General features: G+C 41.5%; 2 protein-coding genes across 16 annotated transcripts in view; one reads left to right on the top strand and one right to left on the bottom strand.

Annotated features, from left to right (window-relative positions):
* The window catches only part of klhl29 (kelch like family member 29), a 271614-nt gene extending 263946 nt beyond the window's left edge, over positions 1 to 7668 (top strand). For all 14 annotated transcript variants that reach the window (XM_082506531.1, XM_082506540.1, XM_082506529.1 and 11 more), the window contains 2 exons: positions 3271 to 3415; positions 6149 to 7668. In XM_082506531.1, the coding sequence (XP_082362657.1) occupies positions 3271 to 3415; positions 6149 to 6332 (329 nt within the window). In that variant the 3' untranslated portion in view covers positions 6333 to 7668. The remainder of the gene's footprint in view (positions 1 to 3270; positions 3416 to 6148) is intronic.
* Positions 7669 to 8176: 508 nt separating this feature from the next.
* atad2b (ATPase family AAA domain containing 2B) overlaps positions 8177 to 24172 on the bottom strand; it is a 67730-nt gene continuing 51734 nt past the window's right edge. For both annotated transcript variants that reach the window (XM_082504815.1, XM_082504816.1), the window contains exons 27-28: positions 18275 to 18403; positions 8177 to 11840 (exon numbers count right to left, since the gene is read on the bottom strand). In XM_082504815.1, the coding sequence (XP_082360941.1) occupies positions 11799 to 11840; positions 18275 to 18403 (171 nt within the window). In that variant the 3' untranslated portion in view covers positions 8177 to 11798. The remainder of the gene's footprint in view (positions 11841 to 18274; positions 18404 to 24172) is intronic.

Genomic DNA, 24172 nt, shown 5'->3' with positions numbered 1-24172 from the left:
CTCAGATGGTTGCAGTGGAACTTAAGATTGCATTTCACTCTGCGTAAATGATTGCAGGATCGTCATATGTAAATAATACAGTATTTTTCAACCGCAATAGCAGCGTAGTCTGTCTCTGTCAGTCTACAAGTGAGATAGTTCAACAGCTGCTGAATGATATGCCATGAAATTTCATGCAGACACTGGTCCCAGGAGGATGAATCATTCATGACTTTGGTGATCCTCTTTTTCTCTAGCACTCACATGAGTTTGGTATTTGAGATTTTAAGTGAAATATTTCAACAACTCTTCGAGTGCTTTTTGGAAAATGTGGCACCCTGCAAGGACAAACTCTTTATAACTTTGATGAGCTCTTAATTTTTCTTTTGAAATCTTCATCAGCTCCAATTCTTAGGTTTCTGGCGCTAATTAGCAAATGTTAGCATGCCACCACTGAACTAAGATGTTGGATGTTGTAGACATTACACCTGCTTAACATTAGCAAACATGGATGTAGTCGTTATGTAGTTGCCCACAGCTGTGTGCAGGACCATTTAAGGCTTTGCATTTGGTATTTTTAGCTTAATGTAATCATATTTGAAAGGGAGGATAGCACAACTCTAAATAATTGTAGCCTCATATAAGATTTTGGCTAGCGAAAAAATGGCTCAAACAAAATGTTCTTATCAGAAAAAACAAGATCACCCAAGGCTGAGCCCTTGAATAATTTTTTAGATTATTTGATAGAAAAAAAGGACAATCTGCCTAAATGTATTTTATGTATGTGGTTAGAGATCAGCAGTATATGTAGCACGCCAAGCCCTTATCGTCCTCTTCATCCTGAACTGCAGTTAGGGCTCTAACACCAAAACATGTCTAAACATGCTAATTTGTTCCAGAAACTGTCACAATTGTTGTCAGCAGTTCAGACATGCGACTCTCCCGCCTCCAGATAGCTAACAACGAGCCAGCAAAATGACAACATTAGCTAGTTATAAGCTAACAATTAGCCAGCTAATGTTAGGTTCGAGTATCCTAAAACTCACACTTTACCTCTAATAAACTGTTTAACTACATTCTCACATCATATGAGAGTTAATTTGCTGAGTGTTGACTTGAACAATGTTAAGAATAAGAACAATAACTCTGGTATGGATCATCCACTATTTGTATGACAATTGAAAAGCGTGATGGCTGTGGGTGCGAATCATTTTCTGTATCTCTCAACTAAGAGAGAGCTAGCAAATCTAGATGTTAGAGACACTTAAAAACACAGGTTTTTCTAATAGATGCTAACAGCAGTTAACAGAGGCTAACAGCAGTTAACAGAGGCTAACAGCAGCTAACAGGCTAACAGCAGCTAAGAGTTTACCAGCGGAAAAGTTCAAGAAATGCTCAACAACCTCAGTATTACTGTCATCAGACAAACTTAGCTTCGCTGACAACTTTTTCACAATCTGCTCCACTATAAATAAATGTGGATGCATATTGACAGCTGAGGTAAACAGCCGACTGACAGCCTACATTCACTACAGATGGACGGCGACCAGAGATGGCTGTCTTACAGTGGATTATACACATGAAAGTAGAACTTGGTCAACTGCAATCTACTGACATCTAGTGATGAAATTTTACACACTGTAACTTTTAACTAACATAATAAAAGATCAATGTAGCTGTTTTGTAGTTACCCACGGGTTTGTGGACTACAATTTTACAAAAGACTTTGCACATTTTTTTTTCACTTAACGTCACTATATTTGGGCAAGAGTCATCAGCTACTTGGTTAACTGTAAATAACTGTAGCAATAAAAAAAAGAGTCAAAAAAGATTTTTGACTATTAAAAAAGTGGCTCAAATAAAATATTCTTACCACAAAGACGGGACCTTTTAGTACAACTGAATAAAAAAAAAAAACCCCACCAGAATCTCAGAATGTCTAAGCCCTTAAATATGCACATCTTCAAGCTTTACTAAAGTTTTAATGAGTTTTTTGTACCAGGCTGTACATGTTTATTTCTGCTGTAAAGCTAAGCATTAGAGTCTAGAGGGACTGACTTACTTTTGGAGCTAACCTTAAGTGGCCATTCCAGCAGCTTAAGTTTTTGGCACTTTCTCATTGGCTTCATTTTTCAACCCAGGAGGTTGGCACTTGCTGCCATTATCATTTATTTTAAAGCAGCACTATATACACAGAGCCCCAGCATGGCAGCGCGCCCCTAGAGCACATAATGCAGCACAGCCAATTCAATAATCAGCAGCAGCAGCACCTCTGAACTCTGGAGCTGACCTTTTAATGAAATATGCCAGTCTCCTCTCAGCAAAAGGTAAGAGGAAAGGGGAGCTGGATCAAACACAGAGGTGAGGCTTTTTAGGGCTGCCAGCGCTGCCTTTATTAAGGCGTCAGGCTCGAATCCTCCCGGTGCCTGTTTGCGATGAGGGATGCCCGTCCACTGTGGCAGAAAACGGGGAGGACAGCAGCTTACGGCCAAGTATCCGTGCATTATTCATGCTGCTTGTAAATTGGCCAGCTGCAGTCTGCTAGAGAGAAATTGCCGGGAGTTTGAAATACATTTCCTCTTCCCGCACAGCAGGGCCACTGCTCGCAAACTCCTGGTTTCCAGCCGGCATCGTTACGCGCAAACCGCTGTTTCATTTTGTTTCCCATCATCTATACCTTTGCAGCGGTGCTGCTTCAATGCCTCTGCTTTCCTCGCGCGCCATATACAGTGTCAGAGTGAATTATACACCATGCACAGTATGCAGTATCCCACCTGTTCACTCATGTATTGCCAATACATGCGCACATTGCTTTTTCTTTTCCTTATTTTTGGTTCTTTATAAATCTACGGAGGTGCCACGGGGCCTAATGCAATTGTGAATTATTGGTACTTAGGTAACTCTTTTATATTGCTTCTAAGCCCAAACATATTTTGGAGTGGAACCCAATAAAGCCACCGTGATTTATGAACTCTGCTTTTTCATCGGTTTTGGTATCCATTCTGTTTTTTGTTTTTTCCAAAGCAATCTTGAGTGGGGCATATCTGTAAAGTGATAAGTAGAATGTTGACGATGATCGTTTTTGCATGCGCTGCGGGGACCAGGAGGAAGGGTGGGAAAAAAAGAACAAATTGATGTCATTATACCGAATGGAAATTTCTGCTGTGAGTGAGAATGACATCCAAACAATAGCTCTGTTTTCTCTTTTTTTCAAAATAAAAAATCTCTCCTGTTTTTCCCTCCCCTTTCTCTCTCTGTCTCGCTCCCTTTTTTTGTCTCTCATATCTTTAGATAACAAATACGCCCCTGCAGTGAGCCTAAATGGATTTATATTCATCCTGGGAGGAGCCTACGCTCGAGCTACCACTATCTATGACCCAGACAAAGGCAACATCAAGGCCGGTCCCAACATGAATCACTCTCGGCAGTTCTGCAGGTAAGAGATAATTAATGTAGCGGCACCACATGCAAGTTAAATCCCCAGTGTGGAATTTAAAAGATTTTTCAAAAGCTCAAAACTGCAGCTCTGTGTTTTGTGAAGCTTTAAGAAAAAAAACCCTCTGTGACATTATTAAACAGCCTGAAAACAATCTAAAACTCAATCTTATTAGTAATCTGTCAGTCTTTGTGTCATAACACAGGTAAACGGTCGCACGGGGAAAAAACGTTTTCAGGCCAGTTAATTAAAACTCGAACAACGCCACGGGGCTGACAGCCTTTTCCAACGCGATGCGGCTCGATTGCGAGAATTCTCCCTCGGCGGGAAATTTGCTTTCTAATACGCGACTGTTAAATCCGTCTGATCGGTATCGCCGCCGTCTGTCACAGAGAGAGAGAAACAAGACACATGTGAGGCGGCTTGATTTAATCAACTTTTCTACAGACTGTTTCGAGTTATTAAACTGAAATCTGAGTCATTTAGGTTTTAGTGGAGGCGGAAAGAGGAGGGGGCGGCGTATTTGTGCAGAGAGTCACGTTTGTTTCCTAAGAAAAAGAAAAAAAAACAGGAAGTAGTACAACTGCGATCTGCAACTTTCCCACCATTAGCGAGGCCATAATGGCTGATGAAGGGAGAAAAATGAAAATGAACAGCAGTGGGATCACACCCTAATATCCCAGTCAACTCGAGCCACTGAGGTGTGCAGTTCGCTGGATAATGAACTCACAGTTTTCTAGGCCCTGAGCCCTTTCTTCTCTCTCTCTCGCTCCTTTTTTTTCTCCCCCTTTTCTTTTCCTTGCAGAAGTCGAGAAAAAAAATAGATTAAAAAAAAAGCATGCATGAAATACATTTGGGAGGCAATTACAGACAGTGATCTTATGTGCAAAACGTACACCATAAATCATGTTGTCAGAGTTATTGATAAGCTGCACCAGCACACGCCAGGCAGCTGTTCTGCTACATTTAACTAAGTCTGACACAAGAGAGGGGAGGAGATGCACGGCCGGGGGGGGCGGGATGGGATTGGGGGGGGACAACAAACACGCCGCTGTCAGACAGGAAACTCGGAAAAATATCTGCAGTGCACGAAGTCTAGGAGGGTCATCATGCAGGAGAGCAGATATTTTCCCCTGGCTGCGTCCGGCCCTCCGCAGGCCCTGCACCTCCCCTCTGTTTATCAGGAAGAGCAGCCTCCAGGCTTCGCCCCGCGCTCTCTCCATTTTGGATCAGCTGTGCTTTTCTCTCTGAGTAGATTTAGGCTTTATGTAATAATCTTTTTTTTTTTCTCCCTTCTCCTCTCGCGGTCCTAACAGTGCTGTGAATTTGTGCAGTAGGACGGCATGTTGCTCGCCGCGTGCGAGCGCGTCTGTGTGTTTGAGCGTGCACCTTATGTAAATGCAGATCGTTCCAAAGCCCAATAGGAGTACAAAGCCCTAATCAGCTTACGGCCCAAGTTTTAATCCTCTCCGCACACAAACTCCTGTTTCTGTTTCTCATATCAAATGAGCACATTTGTACAGATATTTGCTTTTCAGTAGTTTTCCCCCCCCCTCCTCTCTCTCGTCCTCGAGAGAAAATGTAATGTGTGAGATTTTATGTATTTTTTTTTATATATATAAATTAATCCACCTCACCCTTCCCCAACCCTTCCCCACCTTAGCCCATGTTGTCGAGAGCAAGTGCGAGTGATGTCAATAATCCCAGGCGTGGCCCCCAGCGTGACAATCAGCATGTTTGTGGAGATGCCGTCTTTGTGTGGCTTTGTTGTCTCGTCGTGATTAACGCCACCAACAATATTTCTGCCGCTGTGACTCAGAGCTAGCTTTATCAAAGCAGCTCATACTTGCACTGAGCTACTTATCTTCCTGACACTGATTACCTCTCATTACTGTTTATCCTAACAGTCGATGCGCGCGTAATGCTCGCTTTCCCGTACAAAATCTCAAGATTTGTCATCTTTTAGATTTCACTTAAAGGTGACTGGGCGGCACAGTCAGTTACAGATGTGTCGTTTTTGTACTAAAGCTACTTTCGGCTGCTCCTTTCTTGTTTTTACACCGGATGCGATCCCAAAGTTTGCGTCTCCTCCCAGGATTTAATCGGGGATCTTTCGCTTGCTCGGCTAATTTGTAACCCACTGCACTATGGAGCCACACAGTTTGGTGTAGCACTGTAGACAAACTTGCACAGCAGCTACTCCTAAAAACCTCTTGACTCAGTGGCACAATAGTAACTTGTACTAGTAACCTGCTCTTTCTTGCTCCCTCACATTGTTGCACAGGAATCTTTGGCACCACAGCGCTGCTTTAGTTCATTGAGGCCATGCACAGCTCTCTTTAAGGTCCCACCAGTGCACTTTAAACGGGTTGACATCTGGACTTTGATCGGGCCATTGCAACATGTGGATTCTTTTCTTTTTCAGCCATTCTGTGGAACAGTCAACAGCTTTTACCACTTTGTTGTTTGTTAGAGGCAGATTTCACCTCCAACAGATGTTATAGAAAAGCAGTGAATGGCTGTTGCTTTGATTAGTTTCGTTTGTTTTTTGCGAGGTAGATATGAGAGGATTCAGTATTGCATATAGTTGTTTAGTTTAGCATCAGGGAAACTGATAGCTTGCTATCAAATGGGAACACATAACTTTTTATATTGTGTTCAAATTTAGAAAAATGTCACTTTTCCTGCATCCAATCCTTGATTCGAAAGAAAATTGTGTGTCTTTTTATGCAGCGCCGTCATTCTGGACGGGAAGATCTACGCCACGGGAGGCATCGTGAGCAGCGAGGGTCCAGCCCTCGGCAGCATGGAGACATTTGACCCTTGCGCCAACACTTGGACACTCTTGCAGTCACTGCCCTGCCCGCTCTTCAGACACGGCTGCGTGGTCATCAAAAAGTATATCCAGAGTGGCTGAGGGTGGCTCGGACCAGGTCGCACTGGGTCAACGCTTAACACCAGCTGAGCTCCAGTTGTGGGACGATGTGTGACAGCAGCTTCGAGACGGGCCGATCGCTCGCTCGGTCTGTCGGCGACCTCTGAACTTGACGTCAGCATTCATCCACACTGTTGCCCCACACCTGAAGATAAAGTCAAATAAAAACGCCCTGTGCAGAATGTACTCATGTTTAACTACTCAGCCATGTCAGGTGACTATTCCCAACCCCCAGTACTGTATGTGTCATGGTAGTAGTTCATTCTCTGTCATCAAACAGGCACAGGGTCCCTCTTAGTAATTTGAAAACTCCAGGGTTTTTAAATGAAGTCTGTTTCCCCCCTCTGGTACTGCCTTTTGTTTTTTGTTTTCAGTGCATATCTCTGTAAACTCAACACCTTCATTTCCTTTCATATAATCTGACTCAGCTGAAAGCCATTGCAGGTCCAGATTCGTGTCCCTTTGAGTAAATCACACGTTAACAGGCGTAGGTTTCGCAGTCGTGCATTTGTGAAAGTTTTTGTGGCATACAAACGTTTTTCCAGTAGCGACATCTGAAGGACAGGAGGGAAAAGCGAAGGGAAGCGACGCGACTGTTTTCCTCTTTATCAGTGGATCCGATGAGTTTCTTTCTCCACTGCAACCAGAAGCAAAGTTCCAACTGTGCAGATTTATGGGGTAACTTTAAATCCAGATTCTGAACTCTGTGTAACCTGGGCCTTTTTAATGGCTCTCTAAATATTGGAAAAAAAACTATCAAATCGGGGTCAGGTTGGGTTTAAAAAGAGATTTCTTCCCCCCTCCTTTGTTCTTGTACAATTCCAGTCTGATTGAGATATCATCTGGAGGGTGCGTGGCTTTTTTTTCCTGCCTTTATTCACACTGACTTGCTCTCTGGGACAAAGAAAGCACCACACTGAGAGAGAGAAAGAGGGAATTCCTTCTTCCGCTGGCGTCTGATCAGATTCAAGTTGGGACAATTCCTCCGGAGAAAAAAAAGCACAATATTCACCCGCGACTGTTATCATAGATGTTATCTGTTTATCCATGTTTCTTCTGTGTTTCAAGTTCCTCCTTCCCAAATCCGCTTGTTTTATACAATGTTTCATTGCAACCTGCAAATTATGTCGGGTTGGTATTCTGTAAATACAGCGAGGAAATATGTATATTTTAAAACCTGAAGGCAATTCTGTATAAATGTTTTTAGAAAAAAAAATGATAGGCTGGATTGAGAATGGTACGTCTGTAAATCTGTACCCAAAAAGGAAAACTTAACAATTGTTATTATTGAAACCTAATACATATACCAGAATATGAACACATTGTCAAGTCTGTTTTTTTATGTGTTGTCCGGTTTAATCAACACTTTAATCAGGGCTCTTAATGCAACAACTGTGAATAGACTTTTTAACCTTATTCTGAAAAACCCGTGGTTTCCTAGGCCTGCTTTTTAGTACGGCTTCATCGTTCCGCCAAACTGACTGTATGTAAAAGAGCCACAGTCGGCGCGACGTCACACACTGGTTTGTAAGCAACAAATGTGGAACTGCCTTCTATCGGAAGGCCACCAGATGGCGATAGCTGCGGTTGTAAAAAAAAAAAAAAAAAAGATTGCGAGTGTCAAGACTGATGAGAATACTTCCTGTTGAGTTTTCTTAAAGTAAGGAATTAGCTAATGAATAAATAAAACCATCCCATTTTAATATGGGAGTCTGAGGGTTAACTCCTTTTCAAATCCAGCCTCAAGTGGCCATCAAAGGTACTGCAGGTATTTTAGGCTAATACTTGTCAAAGTTACTTTAAAAAAAACAAAACAAAACAAGCAGTTCAAAGTTACAGTTTGCACCTTTATTCAAGTATATCACAGCAGTTTATTTGAGAAATACAGTAAATGTTCCATTTTTCAAATATAACTTACACTAAAGTAACAATTGCGAACAGGTGTGTGTTAGATACACAAACAGAACTGACAAAGCTATGAAAAGTCTAAATTAACTGAAAGAGAGGGAAGAAGAAAATAATTCAGGATAGAACAAGCCTTTTTCCTTCTGCATACTGGACTAAGTTGTCTCCACTACCAGACAAAAATTGGTTGTTAGTCCAAACTGGCAACAATTTATGATTAAAAAACAAAAAAAGAGCACAATGTATGACATTTGTTACCCATATTTTATACCCCATGGTTTTTCTTTTAAATCCATAAAAAATAACTCTTGGCAGAAACTGGAGACAAAGTGAACATCATTAACAGAAAGTTGATCTGGTCCTTTTCCTCATAACTGTTTTAAATATTCTAATGCTAGCCTCTTCCAGTATGCCACAGTCTGTAACCACTTTCAACAAAGAAAACAGCAGAACAATGAAATAAATAGAAAAGCTGAAAGGGCAAGTTGTCACGTGTTGAAACCTGAGAGACCTGTAAACCCTTTATTCCCCCGTACACGCCAAATAAACTTGCTACACAAACGCTACGCAATTCAGCAAAATCGTTCAAATGGACGCGCAACGCTTCCCGATTCGGTTCAGTTTCAGACGTACAAAAAGACTGAATGTACTGAATATCAGGTGTAAAACATATTTAATAATAAATACCCAGAATCATGAGATGAAAATAAAAAAACAAACAAGAGACCCAAACACAGTTGGAACACTTGGGAGTAAAAGGCGATGGGTGTGTAAAGAGGCAGAAAATGCTCTCTATAGCTTTTAAGAAGGTATTGGGTGATAACAGGAGCAGATCCGGGACGTCTCCTCAGTGTCAAAGTACGTAAAGTAATCAAAGACAACCTGAAACTAAAGCATCAAATATACAGTCCATGAAATATCCGTAAAATTTATGCAATCATCATCTGGCTCAAATGCAAACATACGTATATAACAATCAGAGAGATATAAACAACTCTTGGATTACTGCAGCAGCCGTGGTTGCGCTGAGGTGGTACTGTGGATGTTGCAACAGTATTTTGAGTGGGAAGAAAAAAGAAATACTGTTTTTGTACCCAGTAAACAGTTTTCGCTTTAAAATAAATTAAGCTGAGGTAGCATTGGTTTTTTATTCCCCTCTGCAGTAGTCCAAGTGCTAACCTGCCATTGCCAGTTTGCATACGCTCTTTAGATTTTTTTTGCCACCTTGAATCCGAGAAAAGGCAGAGGTGAGCTGGGGTTAGAGTTGTACCGAGAGGTTTGAGGACCGGACAAGAGCGTGCACTGAGAGAGATGAAGAAAGACGACGGGGTAGAGGGGTAGGGGAGTGCGGGGCGGGCTTCTTCAGTCTACACCTGTTCAAAATATGGCATCTTCAAAACACACACAGAGAAAAGAAAAAGAAAAATGCCACCTTATAAAGCTTCTGTAAGTATCTTGATTTACTACAGTCGGGAAAACATATTCTGTGTCGGCCACAGGTGAAAATCCAGTTTCGCTTGTCTGACGTTGAAAGAGAAGAGAGCAGAACAGATAAAGTCGGTTCACACACGTAAAACAGAAACAAGTAATGCTTTTTACACACTTTAGTGACGGGCACTGCCTAGAATGGCCTTTGTTCAGTTTGGATTTACAACACATGTAAAAACAATTCAAGCAAAGCGTTTTTATAAAAAAAAAAAAAAAAATTATGTAGAAAAAAGTTACAAAATATAAAACATAACAAAGTTTTTTAGGATTAATAGAACATTTTCAGAGTTGAAACAGAATGCCGGTGAACAGGCACCGTTATGTCAGCACCTTTTGAGTGAGTGAGATAACACTTGGCACGATGAATCCTTTGACTTGCTTTATTTCATTTATTCCTTTTTTTAATCTTTTTTTTTTTTGCATATTTTTAAAAAAAAAGAGAAAGAGAGGGAAAAAACTGAAGGCCGGTGTCACCAACCTCTCCTTCCACCTGCTGTCCTGCTCAGGTGGAGACTGACCTTCACCGACTGGTCTGAGGTTTTATTACAGAAACATGAATTTAAATATTTGAACATCATCTGAGATGTATTTGACCACAACACTGTTTCCACTTATTTCTTGACCAAAGAGTTCAAAATTAACTAGAGGTGAATAACGTAGATATGTTTAATCGATCTAATGGCGGTAAGATAATCATTTTTAGTCGTCGTTGCCTCAAGGTCCCTGTGACCTCGGTGGTAAATACCCTCCTCCCCAACTTGGGAGCCTGTTCATTGTCACGAGTAGTAAAAACAAACATCCTGCTAAATATACCACTTTCATATGAGGTTTGAAATAAGGCACACGCTAGGCAGTGCAAAAAAGTACAGACGCCTTCCAATTTGTACTGCTTCCAGTTCCTCAGCAGGAGTGTGTCGGTAGGGGGGTTAAAAAAACGAAAGAAAGGGGGGAAAAAAAATACAAATCAACTGGCGGGCGCTGCTGGAGCAGGAGGGAAAACATTCATACTGTGAATCTAGTGAAGAGGAGTCGGGGGTCTGCGCTAGCACAACTATTTAGGACATAACAATCCGCTAAGACTGTGAACGCCAGAGGTGGCCTGCCAGCGAATGTTTCGAGTGAGGAGGTTTTTACAGATGACCCCGAGGCGACGCTACGCTTGTTCACCAGTAACTCTGAGACCAGCGCTGAGGGGGCTAACGGCTTTCCACGCTTGATGACCGCCATAATGAAGAGGACATAATTGATTCTAGTCCTGCTGTGCTAACCTCATCGAGTTTGTGTCTACGGTAAAAAACTTCTTTGTAAACTATTCTTCTGGGTGATTGTGGCTCAGATATGGAACTAATCAAGTAGCTAAAAGGGCAGAGAGAAGAGGAAACAAAACAAAACTACAACAAAAAAGGTCGCACAATAGCGCGGTAACAACTGGCCTATGATGAAGCGCTCCACTCGAGGGCAGGAGGGCTCGCTGACGTGGGTCGCCCATTCACTCCCCGTCCTCGTCTCCTGGCGGCACTCTGCTGTCACACTTCTGCTGGTGAGGGTCTGAGTGAGTGTGTCTGTTTGTAGAAATGCATGCATACTCGTGTCGAGTGTTTCGGAGTGTATGCGCTGCCACGTTGTGATATGACATCACCCCATCTGTTGGTTTTTCTAGTCGTCCAAACTTAAGAAATCTTCCCGAGAGCAGCACGGATAAAGTTGAGGATAGCACCCGAGTAGCACCAGTGTTGCCCGCCACTGTTGGTTTGTGTGCACACGTGTCTGTGTGTGTGTATAAGTGTGGCTGACACACCTCCAGGGGTTTGGTTGTGTAGTATGCGTCTGGATGTGGCCAGGTTCCTGAGACGATAGCACCATTGAATGTCTCTGTCCTCATCCTCGCTTTGTTCCCTCCCAGCGACGAGGAGGGTGCTGGATTTTCCTGTGTGGTGTTTTTGTGTTGAGGGCTGAAGCTCCTCCACTCGTGCTCACTCAGTTTTGTGTGTGTGTGTGGTGTTGTTGTGGTCCCAGGCTGTTCAGGATCTACCTGATGGGTATTTTCTCTCCATTTCACAGGAATGTATCAAAACGCTGGATTCTCTCCTCCATCTCCTGCACAAACAACAAACAAACACACACACACACGGAGCTTAGCCTCAACTAACACAGCAAACTCGAATGTGTGTATAAAGCATCTGTGCAGCGCGCTTTCAATATTACTTGGAAATTTCCCACAGCAAACAACAGCTTTCACCATGATAAATGATGTAAAATGAAGGAAAGCTGTGCCTGAATGAGACGGGCGATTTTTCTCAGCGTGAAAACAGCAGTTTGACACTGACTAAATCTGAGCAGAGCCAGAGGAAGAGAGATGGATGTTAGCCTGCACTAGACCATGATTAATGCCTGGAAGATGTTACACTGTGTGTTTCTCTCATCTGAATGGCTGAGTCAGTGCGACACGCGCGGCTACAAGATATCAATTTCAAGAAGTTTAAAGAAAAAAAAGGAAGAAGAACTGCCAACTTTACAGCAATTTTTTTTAACATCTAAAGAAGGGCAAACTTTTTCCAGCAGAGACCGCAAGTTTTAACAAGCTGAATAATCCGTTCATAAACGGATTAGATGATCGATGAAGAAAATAGATTTTCTGTTATTTACTGACTGTATTTGCCTCTGTATTTGAGCTGTTGGTTTGACAGTGCCAAAAACTGAACTTCACTTTTTATTCATTTTATTTCTTCCTTTCAAAAGTCAGCTTGGAAATACCACTGAATTTTTGGACTGATTAGATTTCTGGGCAAGCAGCTGGGCGATAGATGATGAGACTACACTTTTTGTACCGATGCCCTCTTAGCCAGAGGTCGGGGAGGTGCATGCGGCTCTTTCGCCCCCTTTGGGTGAACATGCTGTGCTCAGGGCTGGTTTATTGCAGACGATGACAGCACACTGAAATGGACTGAAGTCATAATTACATACAAATAGTTTTCATGATTATTCTTTTTATTTCACTGCTATGTTTTATTTATTTTAAAGTGGGCTATTTTTTATTTGATTAATTTTCCACAAGCTGTGAACTCAAATAGGTTATGTTATATTTGTTTTTCCTCTTTTTTAAGGTGTTTGTTAAACAGTAAAAAAAAAAAAAAAAGCTCTTCTTCTTATTAATACAAGAATAATCAGATGCCTTAAGTATATGTATTATCCTCTCCAAATTACATACAGCTATTTGTTACTTGCCCACCCACACACACACACACACACACACACACGTTTTTCCCCCCCTCACATTATTCAGTTAAAAAGGCTCTTTTGATGTTGAAGGTTGCCGACCCCTGCTCCAAGCTGAGCTACAGAAATCATCTCTTTAACAAAGCCATGCCAGTGTTTGCATCTCTTCTCTCTCACTAAACTGTGTGACTCACTCAGCCCCACCCCACACTCCCTCTGCATCTGCAGCCTGCTCTCATGCAGCATGGAGGAAGGATCAGCGCAGCACCAACAATAAATACAAAACTGAAGCTCTCAAATTTAAGAAGGCAGATGTAATCTTTTAATGGCACTGAGGAAACCTGTTTGTTTCCAACTGCTCGCTAACCCATGCACCAGTTCAGCCAATCACATGGCTGCATTTAAGCATCTAGACATGGTCAAGCATCAAATTGGAGAAGAAGCGACTTTGAATGGGGCATGGTTATTGGTGCCAGACGGGCTGGGATTTCCCCCCGCGCAGCCATCTCTAAAGTTTACAGAGGATGGTGTAAAAAAGAGAAGCAGCTCTCTGGACAAAAATGTCTTGTTGAGGAGACTGGCCAGACTGCTTCAAGCTGGTAGGGGGACAACAGTAACTCATTACAATCAATGTATGCAGAAGAGCACGCCGATTACCAGTCCTGTCAGCTTAAAACAGGACAAACCTGGTCTGATGAGTCTCGATTTCTGCTGCAACCAACCTGATAATACCTAATAAAGCATTCGGTTCAGATTCAAGCGAAGTGTTTAAACACCAAAAGGACACAAGAACACAAATGAACCAATCAGGGCTGCAACAGACCAACATCTGTGCTTCTCGGGATAAAATGATTAGTTCTCTCAGTGGATTTGATAAGCGTCCGTCTCCATTTTTAAGAATTTACCACCGTTTTTCTAATTTAATTTCATTGTGACATATGTTGAAACGTTTCCGCAGTTTTATGCGTTTTATTTTTGATCCTAAATATTGCCGACATCTCACATGGAACATATACATCATGTATTGCCATTCAGCCTAGAAACGGCTTTTGCTCGGCAGCTCCGCCGTCACCACGCATCACTGTTGGCAGTACCCAACCCAAACAAAAGGGAGTCCGCTTTCACTCTTCCCACCAAAACAGTCCTGCCTGTGTATTTAACTTTCAGTTGACACATCAGAACATGAGATCTAATTTAGCTGGAGCCAGGTAAATTTAATCACGCCAGTGTTATTCTACATGAGATTCCAACTTCTCTTGAAACTTCATTTAGAACAACAATTAAGCGCTTAGCACTTCATCACAGCCCCACAGCGATCAAATCCAGGTTGCACGAGCTGTAAAAAGCCAGCAAAGCCAAGAAAGGTGAAGCTGATGTTCATTTGAATGAAAAAGTCTTCGTGAAAACCTCGACTCAGCCCATGTCTGTGCTTTTAGCACTTTTTTGCTGTGTTTCACTGTAAACACGGGCACATGCAAATGAGCTCTTCACTGCCTTGACGCTTTGCGCCTCTGTGATCTAAAGTTTATCTGCCTGAAGCCCTCGCACGCTGTCATCCCGAGTACACAGCAGACTAACAAGCCCTCACAGCACCTCCCCTTTGTCTCACTGACATAAAGTTAGCCTGTAACACTGTCTCTATCTAGCATGGGTGGATGGTGACTTACATGGCAAAAATGTCTAACCTCTGCACAGCTCAACAGGTCAACTGCAGCCAAACTGCAGTTTTAGGTGTTTTATATCTCACTGGGGCCCTCAACGCGTGCATGAAAAGAAAAATCCAGCGTAGCATGCTCTCCACTGTTAACTTTAAATTACTTTGGTGCACCCACCTTGTTTGAACCCATCTTATCTACTCCCACATCACTTACAGAGTTCCTCCATCTCCCAGATCTAATTTGCTACAACCCCTGGGAGGACGAGGTTCTCTGCAGCATCTACGTGAAGGTTAGGTGAGAGGGGGAAAAAACCAAACAAAAAAATCTTCACAACAACTCAAGTATAAGTTGAGTCGTTTTTTCCAGGGAAGAAAGAGTCGAGAGAGAACAATCTTGTGTATTGTTCCTGGATGAAGGTGTTGTTACACAAGCCGCTGACATCAGATTCACAGACTCACAATGATGAAAGCCTGCACTGCATAGCCTACTGTCAATGGAGAAACTGATACCGCCTATTTTAAATAGGTTTCTCTTTATATGGCTATTCAGCAACAAATGTCAGAGAAGGTCTCAAAAGACTCTTTAAAGAGGACCTGTTACGCTTTTTCATATTTAGTCTTCCAATAGTGCAGTGCGTGTAATCCCATGAGCCAAAAGCTGAGTGTGAGGCAGTTTTTATACTCTTGTCTCTGTAGGACGTCAATGAGTGTTCATATGAGACCACAGAAGTCTTGATTGTGAGTAACAGCCAATCAGAAAGAAGCTAACTTAAAAGCAGGGAGAAATGAGCTAAATGCTTGTTGGGGTGTACCGAAGCCCAGTGTAAAATAAATAAAGATCATTTCTGAACTCCATAATGAAATGCTACTTTAATAATGTGCAGGAATCAAAATACGGTGCTGGAAAATGAGCGTAATAGGCCCCCTTGAAGCTCAAGTTTAATCAATATTCTAAATACGAAATGCATGCCAGGAACCAATCAAATAGTTCAATGGTCAAATTAGTTTTAGGAACAATTAGGCTCTTATTCATGACGCTGCTTTGGCTAAACAAGTAGGAATAAAAGTGTTAATTGACCTGCAGGCCAAAGCCCTCAGCAGTATACACACAAAACTGGCAGAGAATTAATCAACTATTGAGGGGTTTAGTTAACCTGACTGGTATCCTGTTCAGCTTTGGCACAGCACAGATTTAGGTTAAAGGTCAAAGGCCCTTACAAAGTCTTTAATTGCTGTCTGAGACACGAGCAAAATATGATACCGGGCCAAGGGAAACACATACGCCAATTTGTGGACAGGAACATAGCTTGCGGGTTTCTGTGTACAGAGCAGATACGGTCCCTCTGGCTTTAAACGCAGCGTGCTATCCGCTCCATCTGCTGAAAAGGTCAGCTCTTCAGGAAGACTGAGACGAGCCGTGCCCAGAGGAGGACGGCGAGAACGTAAGGGAGACAAATGTATGGACACGCTCCATTTCACTCAGCTCTACAACTCGGACATAAATACCGAGAGTTGCCCCCAAAAAGGCTGCAGCCCCTACACTCTGGACCACCTCGGTGTGCATCTGTGTGCTCGTGGTTTTGCATTCTCAAGGAGATGACCTGCTGTGGGGTTGAGATGTATGTTTGGAAATGCAGGCAAACAAAACACGTGCCAGATGAGCTGACATTTCTGCTCTCGAAACACCAATTTAGGCTGGCAGTATGAAACGAACCCAGACACGCGCCCTCCCTCCCTTCACCAGAGCGGCCCGTAGACAGGTGGCACCACCTGGCTGACTGCTCTCTCTCCCTCTCCCTTTGCCGCTTCCTCCCTCTGACATCCTGACAGCCGGCACTGGCTACCAGCGCCAGGACACTGCCATTCTGAGCCCCTGTCTGCACTGACATCCTACAGCAGCAGCAGATGACCAGATGGGATTCTGGGAAAATATACAGCAGCTTTTTCTACATGGAACATTGTCAAGAAAGAGCCAAACTTAAAAGGAAAAAGTTCCCATTCATTCAGACCCTTTTGTCATCCTTCGCTTATTATTATTTGCAGTATTTTCCCGAGAGACTTGGGAAAAAGATAAATGAACATTTGCGGTTATTGTAGCACGAGTTTGTCTTTATATTACATTTTATGATCTACATCTCCTCAAAATTACCATCATGCTACCATAATATAAAACATTATTGTGTGTCAGCGGCTTGATTGCATTCATGAATATAAAATTCTGACTTTCAGTCCTGTGCCGCTAAGATCTTATTCTGGCTGCCTGAAACACAGTACCATTTTAAATTGTAATTATTTTGGAAAACAAAGCCATAATATATTTTTCATGAAGCCTCAGTGGAGTTTAAGAAGTTCAGTACATTTGTTTGGCCAACTAACATCAGAATTATGTGGAATATACTGTGGGGGTCTCCCACAAGCACTGAAAACAATTTTTTAAATGTTCTCACTACTAGTTTCCACTGTCCTCATTAGATCACACTCTGCTGCAGACCTCAATTTCTACCCTGATCTAGATGCTGTTTATGCTACTCTTACCCATCTCTTCTTCCATAGTCGATATCTAGCCTTTTTTTGTCATGAATCCCAGTGAGTGCCAAACACGTCTTCTTGTTTCAGTCTGTCGCAGTGTTCAGAGATGTCTAAGCTCCCTAAGGAGAAAGCCACACCTTCTCCGATATCATCTGCCTTTGTGTACAACTGTTTCCAGCTCTTTAATAATCGGAGTTATTTGGTCTGAACAAGGTCAAATCTGTAGGACAAAATATAAAAAAATAAATCTAAAAAGTAACATTTTCTTGACATCCATAACATCTTGCTTTGAGAATTACTTACTACTAATCCTCGGGATGCCGCATCACTAAAAATGCAAATGTTAAACATACAGAAGGGGAGGGGGTCCTTTGCATGTTCACTTTGGGCCAGCAGAAACACCGATATGACTGCGATCTGCTACGCAAGTTAGCTAATTACCCTGTTAGCTATTATTCAAGCACGGAGAAACACATGCCACTCATCTGTCCATGTGACACTAAATCCAAACCAGTTAAATCTATGTTAAGGTTACGAGGGGGTTCTTTGAAAATCTTCAGGAGGGTTCTCTGGTCCCCAAGAAGCTCGATTGCTCCTGTCCTTAAACCTACTTTCTGATTAGCCCGAGTTTGTTTTATTTTTACCCTTTTCAGTGCGAGAGTCTTTGGGTGGTGCATGGCTTTAAATGATTATCCACAAAGGATAAGGTTTAGGTAAAGGCCGGGCACTCCAATTTTTGTTAGATCTTGTACTGCTCTCCAAGCTGCAGTTATTGCATGCTGCCCAGAATTTCCTGGCATTGTCCATCTAATTTATATAATAATTTTGAGTGTTTGTGGGTTTCAAACAATAAAAGAAAACATTTATTACCATTGTCAATACATTTCTATATTAAAGAGAATCTGAAAAATGTGAAATATTCTCATTTGAGAAGCTGAAAATGGCAAGATTTGGCATTTGTGTACCTAATGCATTATTTAAAGTAGCAATTAAATGTTATGATTCAACAAAATCACTTTCACCTTTAAGTGAAAGGCTCAAGGCAGACTGCAGTACTGGATAAGGACTATATTTGTATTTAAATGCACATTATAAAAGGCTACACCAGTGTGTGTTGTGTCTCTCTGACCTCGAGTAGCTGGGTCTTGTCGTACTCTCTACGATGCTTGTAGATGCACTGGCTGAGTAGGGAGTACAGTCGCTCCAGCTGCTCCACGCTGTAGCCCTCACTCTTCTTCACCACCATATCCAGTAGAATCTGCAGGAAACAATAGAAATCATTCGTTTTAGAAAATAAATACATCTTACAGATATATACCACAGAAACAACAGCACAGGCGCAATCGGACAGTCGTACAGTGATGGAACAACGGGTCGCACAAGCAACTCACTGATGCTGGTGCGTGGAGATGCATCATTTGGAGGTCAGCTGCATTCAAAAGCAATTAAGATCAGAATGACAGCTAATTAAGGCTAATCATAATTAGAACCAAGTTTACATTTCACTGCTACTTTAATTAAAACATTCTGGACAGTCAAAGGCCCTTTTAATTGACCCGTTCTTCGCATTTTACCCAAACCAAAGTCTGTGTGTATATGCGCTTCTATTTAAACACGCAGCTCATCAGAATGCACGGACTGAGACAGCAAAGGCACAATAATTAAAGTTATCATCACTGACACAAGGCAAACAGAGAAACCTCAACTGAAATTAAATGGTGTGTGTGTGGGAGAGACAGAGAGACAGAGAGAGAAAACTGCTTGAAAAACATAAAATCAAGGCAATATGATGATTAATAAGACATAGATGTTTGTCAGAGCCTCATCAGTGAACGTCTGAGAGATAATTACAGTGAGCAAAAGAATGAAAATTGCAAAGGTAAAAAGGTTAGCATTGTATTAATCACTGTACTCCATCTGACAATGGGTTCTGTTTAAATGACAGTTGGCCTGATTAAAGTTAAACTGAGGCTTCACATCAAGAGAAACTTGAGCAGAAACTTAATCCCAAGACAAAGTCTGCTCATAACCGGAAATCTGGCCTGAAGAAAAATACTCGGTAGGATTTTTTACTTTTTAGCTTCTATTAAGATACACCACAGCTTGGAGCCACGTACCTGCCACCAATATTATTATTGTTATTATTCTTTATAACTGAAAGAATGAAAAACGTCATGCATGATGCATTAGTCCTAATGGTTCGTATCGAATCCTCGTGACAAACATTTGCTACTGCTCTTCATCTCAGTGCTGACTAACGTAATCAGTGACCTCCTAAAAGCCTTCCTTAGTTTTTTTTAGATTGTTTTTTTCTGCTACAAACATCACATGGAGAGAGAAATTACACCTGCTTCCAACTAAACAACATTATCTGCATCAATGTTTTCACATTTTGTATTTAGAAGATTGGATAAACTCCAGCTCAAAGTGGACTTAATGTGTCCGTTTCCAGCTCCATATTTATTATCCTTGGAGTCTATTAGAGTACCTCTGCATAATTCACAATTCAAAATAAACATTATTCATCTCATATTAGGCCTCGGTGCAGCCCCTCAGCTCCTCTTACAAACATAAGGTTTGAACAGCAGGTTGGCAAGTCCACTGTGTAATGTGCCTGAGATGACTATATTAAGGATATGTAATCTCTTTGACATCATAAAGCACCACAAATGGAAAAAATTGTGTTAGAGCAATGATTACTATGAAAAACCACAGTGTGACAGATCATCAGAAAAAGCTTTTACAGCTTCTCTTTCAGTCACATGTAAACATTTCTATAGTTGAAGTCAGTCTGATTCAAGACTTTGTTTCACCTGTTAACTTCTCCCCTTCTTCTACAGTTATCAGTAAACGTCACATGTTTAATCAGCTCCCTGAACACAGACAGCCATCATCTGTTCGCCACAGCAGTTGCCGTTATTATCGCACTCTTAATTCCTGAAAACACTGTATTTAAAACAATCTCTATGCAGATTGACAGCTGCGCTTGCAGGCTGCCATATTCCAAAAGCAGAGAAGCATATGTTCCTGCACTTTTCTGTCAAGATGGAGGGCATGTGGAGAGAAGAATGCAATCAGGTTAAATTACTTACATTGTACAAGTTTTCTCCTAATCAGTTTACACAAAGGTTTATTTCATCCCTCTGAAACTGAAAAAAAGCGGGCGTGTTTCTTCTGATTGGGGTGTTTAAACTAAGCATTATTTTTACTGTTTCAGCTTTTGAAATGATTACAAGCAGAACATCAGACTCCGTATAAGCACAGCCGCTAAATGCATACCATATAAAACTTAAAGGTCCAGAAAACAGGACGATTATTCCTTTGAAACATTCAAACTTTCATAATTTCATCTGGTAGTGTAGAAAATCACTGGTTATATCCCTTTTCACAAGAACTTCCACCTGGCCAATCTAATAACCAAGTCCCTTGACAAATAATGTCTACATAAAGAAGCTAAGAACATGAAAAAAATCTAATATTCAGAATTCATGCAGAGCGATAATCATGATCTCTGCAACACTGGGAAAAAAGTGCCATCAGCTGCTACATATTGAATATATTTTACTGGTATCTTTTTGTACTTTTTTCACATTAACTCTGGCCTAACATCAGGGGAGCTATCAGCTTTCATAGTTTCAATCCAGCCATAAGAACTAATAAAAGAGGTCCAAATGGAGCACATCACAGTGAGATGCCGGTTTTAACAACACATGCATAAAAGCTTTAATTAGCATCATTACCAACCCATCGCACATGTGTAATAATGTCAGCCAGCCTTTCATCCCACTGCCACTGCATTTCTCTCCATTTTTCATCATGTTCCCCAACTCTTGCTTTAAGTGTCTCTACTTTATAATGCACCTTTTTCTCCTGAGATAGTTCATCTTCTCACCTCAAGCCATTTTCACTGTTTTACACAGCCTCTTCTCACCTCCTCTTCAACTGCATTTCCGACATTACTATTGCACAACAGTCTTTGCTTCTGGTGTATTTGTCTTTGCATTCTCCTCTCTTATGCGCCTTTCTTTCCCCTCTTTGTTCTCTCTCTCTCTCCGTTTCTTCGCTTTATTCTCCTCTTACTGTTACCAGGCTGATTGCAGCAGTGCACTTCCCAGCCTTTGTCAGCTTGATCAGGGTGTCGGCGACACTGTGGGGTAAATGGTGTGAGAGGGTCTTACATGGGCTCAGTGACTGAGTGAGCTCACAGCACACAAAAGGGCCGTAATCCCATGCATTAAAGACTACTACTGACATGGGCCATTTAACCTCACCCCTTCTAAACTCCTTGCTCCATCTTCCCCCACAACCTTTTCTTTACCACATCTCTATCTATGCTTCTTAAGAACATAGATTCAAAAGGGAGGGTTGGGATGCCTGCGATTTTAAACAACAGCTGAATAAGGGTATACATTGTCATTAGCGGCAAACTCAGAGCTTTTGTTAACGTGGCTTGCACAAATATTTTATAAAATGCAGTATTTCCACTTAAAAGTCTCGAAAATGTGCAGAATGTAAGTGCAGTCCACTGAATTTACAGTCGCTCTATGCTTCTGGTATTTTGCAAACAAATCCCTTTTTCAAATAAGCATGCTGTACACAGTCAGGCATGCAGACTGGAGCTGACTGTGATACAGTAGAGGGTCTTCTTTGATCACTGAAGGCTTCACTATCTACACGCACATGTGTGTTGGAGAGACTTCCTCACCACTGGCTGAGAGAAGAGGGTTAGCAGGCAGAGAGGGAGGAGGAAAAAACTCAACAACAAGGACTCAAAACCCAACAGTCTCCATCACAAGGGACGCTATTAAGCCTTCAATATCTGCCTCTAAGAACAATTCAGCCTGCTCTTCCTGTTAACTAAGATTTTGTGTCTCCAATACTAGCAAATGAATGAATTATTAATGATTCTGGTTTGTTTGTTACCTTCAGCTGAGGCAGACACTGGATTTGGATTTTCAGATTTATTTAAAAAAAAAAAATTAAGTCATGGTGGCAAATAATGTGGTTTACAGGGCACTCGGTCACACGGATAATGCAATATTGATAGTGTTACAAGGGTCAGGGACAATCATGATGAATCATATTACCATGGTCCCAGAACATTAAAATGAAATGGTGTTTCTGTTCAGTTGCCCATGTAAAAACCGCTGCAGGGGTCGACAGCTCATCTTAAATATGCAACGCTTGGCTTTACAGGAAAATGCCATTAGATTACGGTGAATTCTCTTGACTTTAGTAGAGGAGGAAAAAAGGGTTTTCGATGCTATATATGGTAACGTCTTTTGTGCAAAGTATGCAATTTGATATCTGAATAAAATGAGTCCAATGATACTGTTTAAAAACAGCATTACTCTCTTCTAACTGATGATTTTAATATTTACCTATGTAAATGAACACATCATGCTCTGTGTGCCGTTAGGTTTATGCAGTGACTCAGCCACTTAGATAATGAGTAGAACACTGAATTCAGAATCACACACAAAAATATGAATCACGGATAAAAATAAATGTAGATAATTGTTATTATATTCACTCACACACAAAGATCAATAAAGGAGTTAACTTTAATTGATAGAAAACTTAAGAGACCTAAGGGCTGGTTTCCTGGGCAGGGGGTAAATTAAACTATTCTAAGGCTTTAATCTAGAAATGTCAATCTTAGTGGTTTTCCTAATACATCTTAAATGTAGTTCTACAGAATAGAGCTGCCTGGGATAGCTCAAACTTTATCTCAGGACTTAAAATGTCCTGAAGCACCTGGCTTCAATCTCAATTAGGAGGAAAAAATCTGAGCAATGAGTATTGTTTTTTTTTTTTTTACTCAAAAACACTGATAACAATATGAGCCTTATAAATCAAATAGTCCATACATGACATGAGTCTGGGTAGGAATATAGAACATTGAGAGATGTGAAAATGACCAAATGTAAAATCTGCAGGTTTCATTTGGCAAGTCCTTGGCAAAAAAAGTATTACAAGGTAAAAATTACAATTGGGGGGGAAAAGATAATAAGATGGAAAAAATAAGGAAGGAAAAGGAGGAAAGAAATTTCATATTTTACAGACTCAAGACAGGAGAGATCCAATATCACCAGGTAATAAAGGAGAAGAAAACCAAACAGACCTCCACATACACAGAGCAAAATTATCAGATGAAGATATGTTTACCAAACAAATGCACAGGGGAGAAAAATTTAATACAGAAAAGATTTAGGTCAAGGTTATGGAAAAGGATTTGCTAATGAACTGATATGATTAAACTTTGGGGAGAGCTCAAGGGAAATAAAGGGTAATCAATACAAACTCCTTTCCATGTGTCGTGCAACCAGTGTGCAGGAAGAGTAAAGTGTTAAACAGCGAAAGATGCTGACAGAGCACTAAGCGTTGCACACCGTCTGTGCATTATGAGGGTATGCTTTTGGAATATACAAAAGCATGTACGGCCTGGTAAAGCTGGATTCATCTGAATAAGCAGTGCAGCTTAAAGCGTTACAGCAGGTATTTGTTATCATAGGATTTGAGCAGTGAGGAGGTGGCGGAGGCTTGAAATTCGTTACTACAGACCTACATTTACGATACATTATTAACACACACAATATAACTGACCTGGAATCGCAGCCTGCCCATGAATTAACAACTGCAATAGCATCTTAACAGGATTGTTATCTTTCCATTGATTGACTCGGTACAACACAAAAGTATGGGATATCACATCCCTGCGTTTTCTGGCTGAAGAAACCTTGATGCAAGCCACATATACCACCGGTCATCAAATCACCCCCCAGTTCTTACATTCTTCACCTCGCTAAGAACACCTCTGCAGAGTTGGGCTGGCTTGCTAGAGCAAATTAGCTATGCGTCCTGGCAGCTTAGGTTTAGCTTAACGGCTTCTGTTGGTGTTGGCCTCCACTGTGCAGCGGCTGCATAGGCTGCCTGCGGAGCGCTAATTTTGAGTCTTCCTGTGCAGCGTTTTGGAATGGACACTAAACCGAAGCAAGCAGGGCAGAAGTGTTCTGTTCGGCCCCGT

Source organism: Aulonocara stuartgranti, assembly GCF_965226115.1.
Source record: "Aulonocara stuartgranti genome assembly, chromosome: 15".
NCBI lineage: Eukaryota > Metazoa > Chordata > Actinopteri > Cichliformes > Cichlidae > Aulonocara > Aulonocara stuartgranti.
Note: the sequence above shows the minus strand (reverse complement) of the source record. Positions and strands in the feature narration are given on the sequence as shown.